The sequence below is a fragment of the Falco punctatus genome, assembly GCF_963210335.1.
Source record: "Falco punctatus genome assembly, chromosome: 3".
In the NCBI taxonomy this organism is placed as follows: Eukaryota; Metazoa; Chordata; class Aves; order Falconiformes; family Falconidae; genus Falco; species Falco punctatus.
In genome coordinates, this window is record NC_137582.1 from 66,289,510 (window position 1) to 66,301,946 (window position 12,437).

At 38.3% G+C, this 12,437-nt stretch overlaps 1 protein-coding gene across 1 annotated transcript in view; it reads left to right on the top strand.

Annotated features, from left to right (window-relative positions):
- The window catches only part of DOK6 (docking protein 6), a 270,560-nt gene extending 261,623 nt beyond the window's left edge, over nucleotides 1-8,937 (top strand). Inside the window, exon 8 of the mRNA XM_080381166.1 lies at nucleotides 361-8,937. Within this exon, the coding sequence (XP_080237292.1) occupies nucleotides 361-500 (140 nt within the window). The 3' untranslated portion in view covers nucleotides 501-8,937. The remainder of the gene's footprint in view (nucleotides 1-360) is intronic.
- Nucleotides 8,938-12,437: the final 3,500 nt, after the last annotated feature.

Genomic DNA, 12,437 nt, shown 5'->3' on the forward strand with positions numbered 1-12,437 from the left:
TTGGCTCTATCTAATAAATAGAACCGAGATTTAGAGAGTAGAAAATATACAGATATGATAGTTTGCAGTTGAAAAAAAAATTAAAAATCTGACCCTAAATTATGCCTGAATTGGGTGGGTCTGGGACCTTCTGCCTTTGCTGGGCATCCGAGGCCCCCTTGTGCCCTCAGGCACAAACAAAATGCTCCTCCGCAGCCCAGAGGGGCCCAGCGCAGAACGCCCGCTCTCTGGGTGCCCTAACACCATGGCGCAGAATGAAGTCAGCCCAGCAGAGTCCATGTCTGTGGCGAAAGGCTTTAAGTAACTTGCAACTACATTAAAGCCCAGTTACACCTTCTGTGTCCATGTCCCCCTGCACAGGTCACAACCTCGGCTCGGCAAAGGTGTCCCGGGCGCAGACATTTCCCAGCTACCCCTCAGAGCAGGGCAAGGAGCACCAGCAGTCCCTCTCGCTGGCCAGCAGCTACGCCTTCAGCTACGGCTCAGGCCTGGTGCAATGACAGCCGGGGACGGACAGCCAAGAGAGACAGTCAAGCCTGGAGCCCGGTGACAAGGCCAGGGAGCCGCTGGCCCCCTCCACACCCGCCATTTGCTGTGAAAACTGATGTCAACCAGCTCCAGCCGGGTCACCACCAATGCGGAAACCTGGAGAAGCGGCTTCCCTGAAGCAGAGGCTAAGTCTTTATTTATTTATTTTGCCATTTATTTTGTCAATACATTCTGAAAGGAAGGAAGGGGGGGGGGAACACAGGGGACGCGGGGGGAGGGGAGGGGGATGCGTTCGCGTTGTGAGAAAGTGGTGGAAACAAATGAAACTGTGCTGGTGTGAAGGTTTCTGCATGACCGGAGAAGGCCCGTTCTGGGGCTCCATCGCAATGGCACATTCGACATCGGGGCCTTCCTACCCGCCTCCACCAGCAGGCTGGCCCGCCTTTACCCGTAGCATTTTTAGGTCCTTGCCACAGCCCACTGATTCCTGCTGGAGTCACTGAAATGTTGCCGACTTGAGACACAGCATCAGCGCTGCGTGGGCCACCTCCAGATGCAAGCAAGTTCACTCACTACCCTACAGGGTGGTTGGGTGTTTTTTGAGACAGAAGCCAACAGATACTGGAGTAGCAGGCTACTATGGTTTATTGGGAATATAGTTTGATGTGTTAAGGTAAGGTTATTGCCTGATACAGCTTTAATCTCAAATTCCTGGGGCACAAATTCCTCCCTTACTAATACATGTAATTCTCACAATGCCCCTGAAAGCTGTGAACATCCATATCAGCAGCACAGTCTCATCCTCAGAACTGCTGTGAAGTCTTCTTATTTGCAAATTATTTTAGTAACCATGCCTTCAAGCCTAACTATAAAAAAAAAACAGGAAAACTGTTCTTTGGACAAATAAAAGCAGGCCACATCCCCAGTTGGCAATGGCCTGTGCCATGGCTTGGCCAGATACAGTAGAGCTGAGCTCTGGTCTTGTCTTTCTGGTCAGTGTTACTCTGATTTTCTCCATTTCCTTCTCAGATTTCTGTTTTAGATGTGTGTTGTATCTTGTACAATCATGTGTCAAGCATTGGTTTACTTTGAAAAGGACGATGAGTACCTCTCAATGGAAATTTTCTGTCTTCGGAAGACGCCTTTAAAAAATGAACTGTAGTAGGTGTGTTTGTAATCAGTAAAGAGGGAATAAGTTGGAAGGCATACCTGTAGGTAGGGAACAAGTTTTATCTACCCTGAACATTTAGATTTTTGTAAGTGTTATTGAATATTTATGTCCTCCTCACAATGCCCTGAAATGTTTAAAAGTGTGGGGAGAAAAATCTACCCTCTTGCTATGATCTGAGCAGCCTTGTGTTCTGTTCCCAGCATGAAATGATTGCCATGTTTACAAGAGGGATTCCGTCTCATTAGTTGTTTCTCAGGACAGGTTGAGGAAGCATATCAAGGATGAGACACATAGACTCTTTTCCAATGAAACAATCAGTTTTATGTACCATAATTTAACTGAAAAAGTGCTGTTGGGTTGTTTTATATATGCACATATATATATATGTATTAAAAAGTACAGAAAAAACTTCTGCTTTTGATTAAACATTTACAGATACAGTATGTTCAGCTTTTCTCCGACCATTTTCCAGGCTAAGAGACCTTGCAGACTTACAGCTTTCTGCACCTCAGTGAACAGCTGTTGAATAAAAAATCTTTGTGATCCGCTTGAATGAAACCCTTCTACCCCACCACAATCAGCTTTATTTATTTTTCCTTTTTCCCTGTCTCATTCACTACCTCTTTTCCTTCTCACAGTGCTGCCATACTCAGGAATAGAACGGCTCCCTACAGAGAGTATTTTGATGAGCTAAAATGAAAAACTGCTCTCCCACGCTGTCAGGGAGCTGTATCCATAGAGCTCTCTGAGCTGTACCCATCAAGGAAGCTTCATTCACACTTTCATTTAAGAAAAAAATTTGGTTGACATTTTACTTTGGGAAAATTTCCAATTTGCAAATGTTACATACAAAATGTGATACAACAGAATAGACACTCTGCTGGTTTAATTCCGTTATTCAATGCAGCTTTGCCAAATATCCTTCTTTTGAGGAACTGGCCAGTTATTTTTATTCCTATGCAACTCTGATTCTTTCACTTGCCCTAAAGTTCTGTATTTTCTTTAAAATTCCTTAGATTAAGTTTCCAGTATGTTCTGCAGATTTCTATGTTGTGTCCATGTGACTATTTTCCTCTGACTTGAATACTAGTCATTGAATACTTACATATTCTACATAGTCCAAAAGTAGGGAAAAGACAAAAAAGGAGAGTATCAAAACTGCCTTATAGTACCAGTGTCCATATACTGTAAGAACCCATCTAAATCCTAATGCAAGTGTTAGCTGTGTTTAGATAAAAAGCATAAGATCTATATAGTTGCTCTTTCCACTTCCTGGGAAATGGTTGCTCTCTGTCACAGAGTTTTAGTTTAGTGGTTTAGTCTTCCTATGCAGTGCATGAATATTACCCAGTTAATGAAAGTTTAGATGATATTTCCAAAGAAAACACAGGAAAAGAGAGGTTGGGGTTGGGGTTTGGTCATGTATAGAGTTGTACTGAATATTTTGCATATTTACATTTATAAACACCTGTTAAGTCCCATCTTGTAGCAATAGGCAGAAAACTGAACTCCAGGACAAAGCCAGAGAATGCGACCAACAAAAGGCAAACCTGACCTATTGGGAACCCATTTCTTGTAGAGAGTACACGTAACCACACTGGAAGTTGAAAATAAGGACGCAACTTCACAGTGTGCTGTAAAACAGCCGAAGAAAACTGGGCACTTGAAGCACAAAGGTATTCAGCAGACAGTGGATGTTGCCATTAGTGCCACTCGAGCGCAGTAGATGGTATCACGTTGACATTTGTGTATTCACATAGCTTCCAGAAATGTTCCTCAGAAAAGCTCCATGAGAACCAGTCAGGTGCTGTGCCAAGTTTGCCAGAAAATTCTGTTTTCAAGTAATTGCTTTAATTCCTGGCATATGCCTGTCAATAATCTAAGTGATTCCCCACTGGGACTACTTTGTACAGCTCCTAGTGCTTCCGCCAGAAGGAAAACTCTCTTTTGGCACACGTGGTAGAGCTGCCTGCCTAGAGACTACAAGGGCTTTTAAATAAGCCCAGGGACCCCACGGGACCCTGTTCAAGTCTCGGCTTTCTTCATGTGCAAGGCACACAGATAATACATCTACTTCTGACCACAGAGGAGCTCTCTGTTGTCAGCTAATAAGCTATGAAGAGGATGGACGGCAAGACAGTGTCTTCAGTGGTAACTAGGTGCAACAGGTACAAATGGAACGTAGCACTGCTGTATCATAAAATAAAGAGTATAAGGCTTTCACTTTCATTTGGTTGTGAGGATGTGTTATGAATATATAATTGTAACCACGATTTAAATTTTGAAGAAATGACCCTTGATAACAATATATTCACCTCTATGAACAAATAAAGCACAGCATTACTAAATATAGTTACTAATATATCTTAACCATGAATATTATAGATTGATGCATGCTTGTACTTTTGATTTTGAAGTCACTTGGTGCAGAAAAAAAGAAATTGAAGGAGATCATTCATAAATCCTCAAATGATGCTAAAGTACTTGCGTAGCCCCATTTTTAAAACAGCTACATGTTATTATCGGTAGTTTAAACCCTCTGTGAGTATACTCCTTTGAAACAAATTTGCCTGTCTATATAAAGGAAAAAGAAAGAAGATATCTTGTAACATAGAGTTTGCTTTTTGACTGAGTAAATGTTTAGGCTTTAGTTTCTATGGTACGCTCTGATTCCAACTCCTCACATGTATCAGGTCTATGCTAAATTCTGTTCTTGGGGTTTTGTTGGTTTGCTGTTGGGTTTTTTCCCCCTAAAGCTAGCAAGTAAAGCTTGGAAATGTATTGACAAACCAAAGAAGTGTGTTAGCAACAATAGCTGCTCTCTTTTGTTTTGACAAATGTCTACCCTGGCATTTTGAGAAAATACTTCATTTCACAACACGTGAATAGAAATCCTGCGAAGAAACTGCAAACACATTTCTAATCAAGTCTTGTTCTAAGCTAATAAGACCTTTCTGGAGGAGGGGTTGAAAGTGAATACCTGGGGTCAAGAGTTTCAAATTGCTCTCTATACCAATAATCTAAGTAAAATATACAGCCTTTAGGCACCCATTTATTTAGGAGTTGCTAAGGTGCAGGCAGTCGGTGAAGACTCCTACCTGTTCATGGCAAAGGGAAATAAAGAGCATTAATTGGATCTCTGTATTACATTTAACAGAAAAGGAATGAACTTCATGCTTGTTGAACTTTCCAGTCTAATAGGCAATACTAGGAGGAGTAGCAATTTTTGAGATATTTGATCTCTAGGAACTGAAAAAGACCTCTAGCATATAAATATCTACTCAGACGCAGCTCACCAGCCATGTTTACTGGTTTTCATCTGGTAATCTAGAAACTGCAGGGTGGTTTTCCAAGAGAAAATGTAAGTCTCTTGAATGGTTGTGCTTTTTAACATGAAATACAGAATTAATTACAACTGTTTCTTCCTAGAAAGGAAGGAGGAATCTGTTCTTATTAACCTGTGTTTTTTAGTGTTCAATAACAGTGTGTTTTAGCTCCTTTTTATACCTACCGCAAAGGAATAAATGTGGCTTTTGTCCACACACAGAACAGAGTGGACTGTGGAGGAAGTGTGAAAAGCTGCTGTTTGATTACAAAAGCAGAACCAACAGCACTGGAAAGTTTCATTTTTCTGTACATCATCCAAATACTTGTGACACTTCCCAAACCAACTTGTTACACGACCTGAATATATTAGAATCTTATTTTTTTCACCACAGACAACTGCTCTGGGTGCCTGCCTATGTTTTGTAAGTAGAAGATAGTGACTGTGCAACACCATTGTAGTGGCATAACTTTAAAATCAAATGGTATAAAGTTGGATATATTAATTCTGCAGATATAAAAGTCTTGCACTACATAAAGGGTGCTGTATTCTTTATGTTATAAATAAATGCTTTTCACTTTTGATTTTAGATAAAAAGGAGTGTTATATTGGAAACAAGTACAGGCATATGGTGGGATGAAAGAAGCATCAAAGAATATTGACTAACCTGTTGAAGCAAGAAGTTTGACTCTCTGTCCAGGGCCTTACAAGACAGTAAAAGGTAGCAGGTGAAAGTGCTGTGTATCCAGAGATTATTTAAATGGTGTTATGCCTAGAAACCTAAATATCAGAATCTACCTGTTCTATTGAAGAAACTGGAAGTTTCACTTTGCAAAGATGCTTTTCACGTCTTTGCATGCATATGCAGGTTGACAGATTTTTATGGATATGGTTAAAACAGGTATGAAAGTAACTTGAGGTTTAAGTATGATTAAATATAATTAAACCATTTTAAAATGTCCATATCATTATGAATATTGCAAATAGTAATGGAGAAAATATTTCCTTTTTAACTAAATGCAAACTCAGAAACTAATCCACTCTCTAAGATGAAGTTAATCTTTTTAAATTTCACACTGAAAGTCCCAAAAAATGGATTTAAATGTTTGGATTTTTTTCCTTCAGTACAGAAATATTCATGAGATTAAATAGATTTACCACATCCTCTTGCAATCCTGGGATTGTCAAATGTATGGATACATTTTACAGTAGTTTTTTTCCTGTGACAACATTTGACATGAATGAAGTTAACCCTGATTTTGAATATAGACTACACATTGTTTTCAAACTTTTCTTTTTTTAATTATATGATAACAAGACTCCAATGGACATAGAAAATAGCACAAAAAATAATCAGCTGTCTTGGCAATTCCATAACAGTAATAAAAATAAAAGTTGCAGTTAAACATTTATTCTCATCATTACTCCTATACTAAAACAGAATAAATGATGTAAAATAAAGCTATCCTTGTTGATCTTAATTGTTGTATTTTCTGAGTTTCTGCATATGACAGGCTGTGATAGGAGATACTCAGAGCTGTTTTTTATAAGTTACACCGACTGAAGACAGTTACAAGGAAAACAGGCAATGCAGCAAAAAAAATCTTCCTACCAAAGAATGACACATGTTCACCTTTTATTTCTTTTTTCTTCTTCAAAAAGCATTGTTATAGAAAGAGAGAAAAGGGGTTTAATCCTAATAAAAATTAATTGAAAAATAGAGTAAGAAATTAACAAAAATAATAAAAAAACTATTCTGGAATCTTTAAAAAGTTTAGGAGAATTTAGCAGATATTTACACACATAGCAAAGGGTCGTTTGAGTGCAAGTTTCCCAGAGCATTCAAATTCCTCTGACTTTATTAAGAGCTGGGAACAATATTTTGTGTTTAATCCAGTTTACAGCTCTAAGTTGTTCCATAGGAATGGAGTCAGGAGTGCTGGGCTCATTTTCCCTAACCTGGCTGGAAGAACGAAGCACCAGTCTAGCTAACATGCATTATGCAATATAGATGCTTAAAAAAATCAGTATTTTGCACAACACATCACAATTGTTATCACAGAGCATTGTGGAACTTACTGCAGCCAGATATTGCTAAAGATAGGATTTAGAATATTTCAGAGCTGATCAAATTTGGTGTAATAAAAGCAACATCTGCATTTATGATGCATAAAAATACATACATAGGTGCTCAGACTTTATGCTTCTAATTACAGAATAATCTGACAGAGTTCTGTGGGAAAGTTCCTCTATTGTTATTGGGTAAATTATGAAAATTTAAAAGAAAATAGTAAGTGTCTGCTTCAGAAAGTTTTATTTCAGAGAAAAAAATGGTATTAACAGATAATAATTTTAATGCGTATAAATATTCCTGACATACATTTCTTTCTTCAGCTACACATGTAGACATCAACACAAATGGAGAAATATGTTGGAAAAAAAGAAAAAAGGAAAGATATTGTGTATTTGTTTGGCTGTATCTTAATATCATAAGCTATTGATCAATTATATCACGTTATAAAACTTACTGGTTAATAATACAAATTAATTTTTTAGTGTACCAATCTAATTAAATAAACTTTTAAGAAAGGTGTTAAATATCCTTTAGAATCACTGAGACTTTTTTCCTGAAACTACAAAATTCTCTTTTTAAGTAAACATATCATTAGAACAAATAGGTCAGCCATGGATAGTAATTCATATTAATTATTTTATCTAATTATACTGGCTAACAGTGCGGGTAGTGTGGAAGTAATAAACATATTATTTTTTTGAAACATGCCTTAGATAACTTTGTACATTTCCTTTTGTATTTCTAGCTTAAACATTAAGTTTTATGTAGGGATACAAGACTATAACACAGTAAGATAAAACAACAGCTTTATAAATCAAGCCTAATCAGGGCCAAGAACTAGTCAGAGCAGTGGCACAGTCCTGCGGCATGGTGGCAGCTTGCTCCAGTGGTTTCTGAGCTGCCACAGGTGAGGCTGTCTTGATGATCCTGAGGCTCTCTTACTCTAAAGGAAGTGTTGGCAAACTCATCACACGTTTGTCCCGTGGTTATCCAGATGCTCATCCTCTTCTCACAACTCTTGCATTTTAAAAAATGCATTTTACTTTTAGAAAAGAACAAAAAAAAAAAGAGTTAGGAACAAAAGCAGAGGAAATGCTAGACGGGTGCCCTACCAAGCCCTGCAGGCTCTTCTTAGTCCTTAAAACATGAGCTGTTTCTGTACAGAACCCCAGCTTCAGGGGGAAGGTTAGAAAGGACGGGGGAGGGCGTGGGGGGGGTGGCTGATGCAGACTTGGGGAGAACTGGGTCAGAGTCTTGCACTTCCTGGCTGATGTGGCAGGTAGGATGCTAGATAAAATGACTGTGATAGCAGAAACAGCCACCATTTCATGTGACAGTGAAAAGCCTGGTCCAGCTTAGTGTTTTGAAGACCACTGTGGGTCTCTAGCCTCAGGGTGGAATCTTTTGCGCTGGATGTCAAAGGGTCAGTGGCCACCCTGAGTCCACAAGTACCCTAACACCACATCACAGCAAGGCATGGCAATAGAGGCATGTCTTGTGCTCTAGCCCAAAAGCATTCCCCAGGAATGTGTGAATGTTGGAAATGTCTTTTGAGTTGCCTTAATACACCTTAAGTAATACAGCCTAGGAACCTGATACATAGTTTCTACTCCTGGGGTCCACAGTCTAAAAGAGCATTTTGGCACCTATCTTGTAGACAGACAGGACTGGTTTTGGAACTAGTGTGAGACTTACAAAGCCATTTAGGGGTTTAACTCCAACTGGGCTTTTAAAGCCAGGCTTTAAAGGAAATACGTCTTTCACTTATGCTGGGGAGTACTCACTAGGGTAGAGTTTCAACTACTGTAAATAAATACCATTGATTTGAACTTTCACATAGCTCAAGAACATAGAGGTTTAGAGGAGCATGATGCAGGTAAGATTTTAAAATAAATTTAAAAGTATCAGAGCTCTGATTCCCAGATGTCTTTATGATTACAAAAAAATCACCATCACCCCTCAAAAGAGAAAAAAGGAACAAAATAGAAATTAATCTGATAGTGAGGTGAGTCCTCTGGAATCTTTTCTTTTTCTAAAGTAAGGTTTCTTATTTGGATCTCTTAGGAGTAAGCTAGCATCCACCTGTCATCAAATTAACAAATGCTGGTAGCACCTACACTTTAACTATTCTGCCTGCTCTGTTTACTTGGTCCTCTCCTCCTGTCCCATATTCCTTGGGTAAGACCTGAACCAGAAGTAGGAGGTTAAGTTGCACAGCACTGTTATAACAAAATATTTCTGACTGTTCTTTAAAAATATTTAGGTGCCTAATAGAAAAGGTGCCTAGGAATTTAGGGCAGGTGGAGGTCAGAAAGAGGGTTAGCTGCTGAACTACCCTCCCTAACGTGGAGGTTTGAAGGAGTCCAGCTTGCGTTCCTTGGTGCGGCCAGCCCTTAGAGCAGGCTGTTTCCTTACAGTAACATTTTACCACAAGATGCACAGCCAAGGGAGAGCAGAAGACAAGCAGAATGAGCAGTTTCATCAATGTCTTATATAGTCAGAAAAGCTCTTTGAGGTAAAGGAACTTATTTGAGATGAATAAAGAAAAGATGCTACTGTTCTAACTTTCACTTTCTTTTGTAGACTGTGAGTTTCGTATTTGCCCCATTGATCCAAACTCTAGTGACTGTCTTTCCTAAATTTAAAAGTTCCAGCAAAGACTGATTACAATTTTTTTTTTCTGATTTCTTTTTCAAGAGATATGTGAGTTTACAGCCTTTAAAGACTTAGTAGTACTATTAATCATGGAATTTTCCTTTGAACATGGGACTTCAACCTCCTTTTCACCTAGCATAAAAGATGAATTTTATTATTAAGGAAAAGAAATCTGTTTTTACTTTTCTTAAAATCTCACAGATTCATTTTCCAGTTACACAGAAGGTAGTTACCCAGTGATTCAAAATTCAGTTTTTTAATGATAATGAGCTTTATTATGTTTATTTCTTTTCAGCAAAGTTTCTAAGGCCTTAAAATGACCAAAAAAAAAAAAAAAAAAAAAAGTATTATCTTACAGTTTAGATAGTATGCTTGGCTGGTTGCTATCCATAGTTGTGTTACGTTACTTTTTTTTCCCTCACTTTTTAGGCAAGTGGTACAGCATGAAATAGCACAGTAATTGTTCCACACAAAATTTTCAAATTACGGGTGATGAAGTTTACTCAAAAGGAACTAAAAGTTTCCAAAAGAAGAAAACAAATCTATGAAAAATACTGATAAAGAACAGCAATAAACAATAGTTGGTACTATTTTACACTGGCAAGTCCATTTACGTAATCCAAACTGTCACAGCAAACAGGCTCTTACTGAGTCCCATCATGCCAGACTCATAAAGTATTTAAAGAGTTTTAATACTACATTTCAAATTACACTTTTGGAAGTTTGTCTTGTGTGTATCTTACTAGTTTTTAAGCCTATGAGAATATTGGTAAGTTTGGGGCTGTTTTCATTTGTATCAGTCTCATGTTCAGCTGCTGTTCACTGATATTACTATGGTACAAAAACAAAGCTGTTGTTTTGGGTTTGTTTTTTGAAAAAAAAATATATTGTTCTTATTATGCTATGTGTGATGTGATTTTCCCTGTGGACTATCCTGGTAGAAGTAATATGTCTATGGAATTTGAATTAAAACAGATTAAATACCTGCAAAGATGTGCATTACAGATTTTTTATTCTTCCACAAATAAATAAGCAATTATTTTGAAAAGACAAGCTAAAAGTACCAAGGGAGGCAAGAAATAAGGGCGTTACCAGAAATAATCAAAACAATCTGGTATTCTGGGTACTTAACCTCGACCTCTCCCCATTTTTTACCCTCAGTAGGGATGAATTTTGAGTGTCTCTGCAAGCAGTGAAACAATACCATCTTCTCAGCTTATGTATATTTCTGTATCAGTGTTCCAATTAAGAACTTCAGCATAATCAAATTCATTACATTATCCTTTTGGCATTTTAATATAAATGGTATCATCAAATAAATGACCCAGTACTACAGGATTTTATTTATAATACTGCGCACAACTTAGAATTACCTGGTATGACATTTGATAACTCAGGAAATAATCCGATTTATTAATAGGACAGTTCTGTGTACCCTCATAACTTCACACGCAAACATTTATATGTCTGAAAACCTTCAGTAAGAGAAAGGAAAAAAAATATCCCTTGCAATGTGTATCTGTCCTTGTCCAGGAGTATAAAAAGCCAAAATGAGACATTTTCTGATGGTGTATGACATTGTAAACAATTTAATTCTTTAGTGATAACTTGAAGGACACTTTGGTTTAGGATTTTAGATTTTTAGCTGAAGTGTAGGATAACCACGCAATGCTATTATTGCTCAAATAGTTAGAGAAGCCTTGTGTCCACATCATTCTTAGAAGAACTCGGACTCCTATTTTCCTGTGCACATGAAGAAGGCTTGCCATTGGAGAACGCTGCGCAAAATGTGCTTTTCACTGTCAGGCTGTTGATGCTCCTTCCTAGCCAGCCAAATGGGACTGGTAACTGATCTGTAGGCAGACTCCTCCTCAACCCCTTTCAAACAAAACAAAAAAAAAAACAAAACAAAAAAAAAACCACCAAACCAACCCCAAACATACTCAGCAACACTTTTTCTAATGTTTCAAGAGAAAAGGGGAATCAAGCATATGTGGGCCAGGCACACAGTTTGTAGTATGCAGACATACATGATTACAAGTCTTATGAGGAGCGGCTGAGGGAACTGAGGTTGTTCAGTCTATAGGAGACTCGGGGGGGATCTTACTGCTCTAGGCAGGTGGGGGTCAGTCTCTTCTCCCAGATAACAAGTGACAGGACAAGAGGAAATGGCCTCGAGTTGTGCCAGGGGAGGTTTAGATTGGGTATTAGGGAAAATTTCTTCACTGAAAGGGTTTTTGAAGCATTGGAACAGGCTGCCCAGGGAGGTGGTGGAATCACCAGCCCTGGAGTTGTTCAAAATATGTAGATGCAGTGCTTAGGGACATGGTTTAGTGATGGAATTAGCAGTCCTAGGTTGATGGTTGGACTTCATGATCTCAATGGTGTTTTCCAGCCTAAATGATTCTATGACTCTCAGCTGTCATAGTAATGCTGTCATAGTAACACCTTCATCTACTGGGATTTTGTCCTCAGTAATACAGCAGATTTGTAAAAGGCCAAAAGATGTGTAGATCCTAATTCTCAGGTCTGCCTTCTAGTTCCGTTTGTTGAAGGATTTTATTTTTTGTCTATTTGTTCAATTTCTGTGTGGTTTCTTCTGTAGGTTTCAGCAGAATATATACATATGCACACATACAACTCCATATGTATGTGTAATATGTTGTAAATGTTCTCAATCAGGCTTTTTCTGCTTTGCATCATTTATTCATGTATCTCTCATG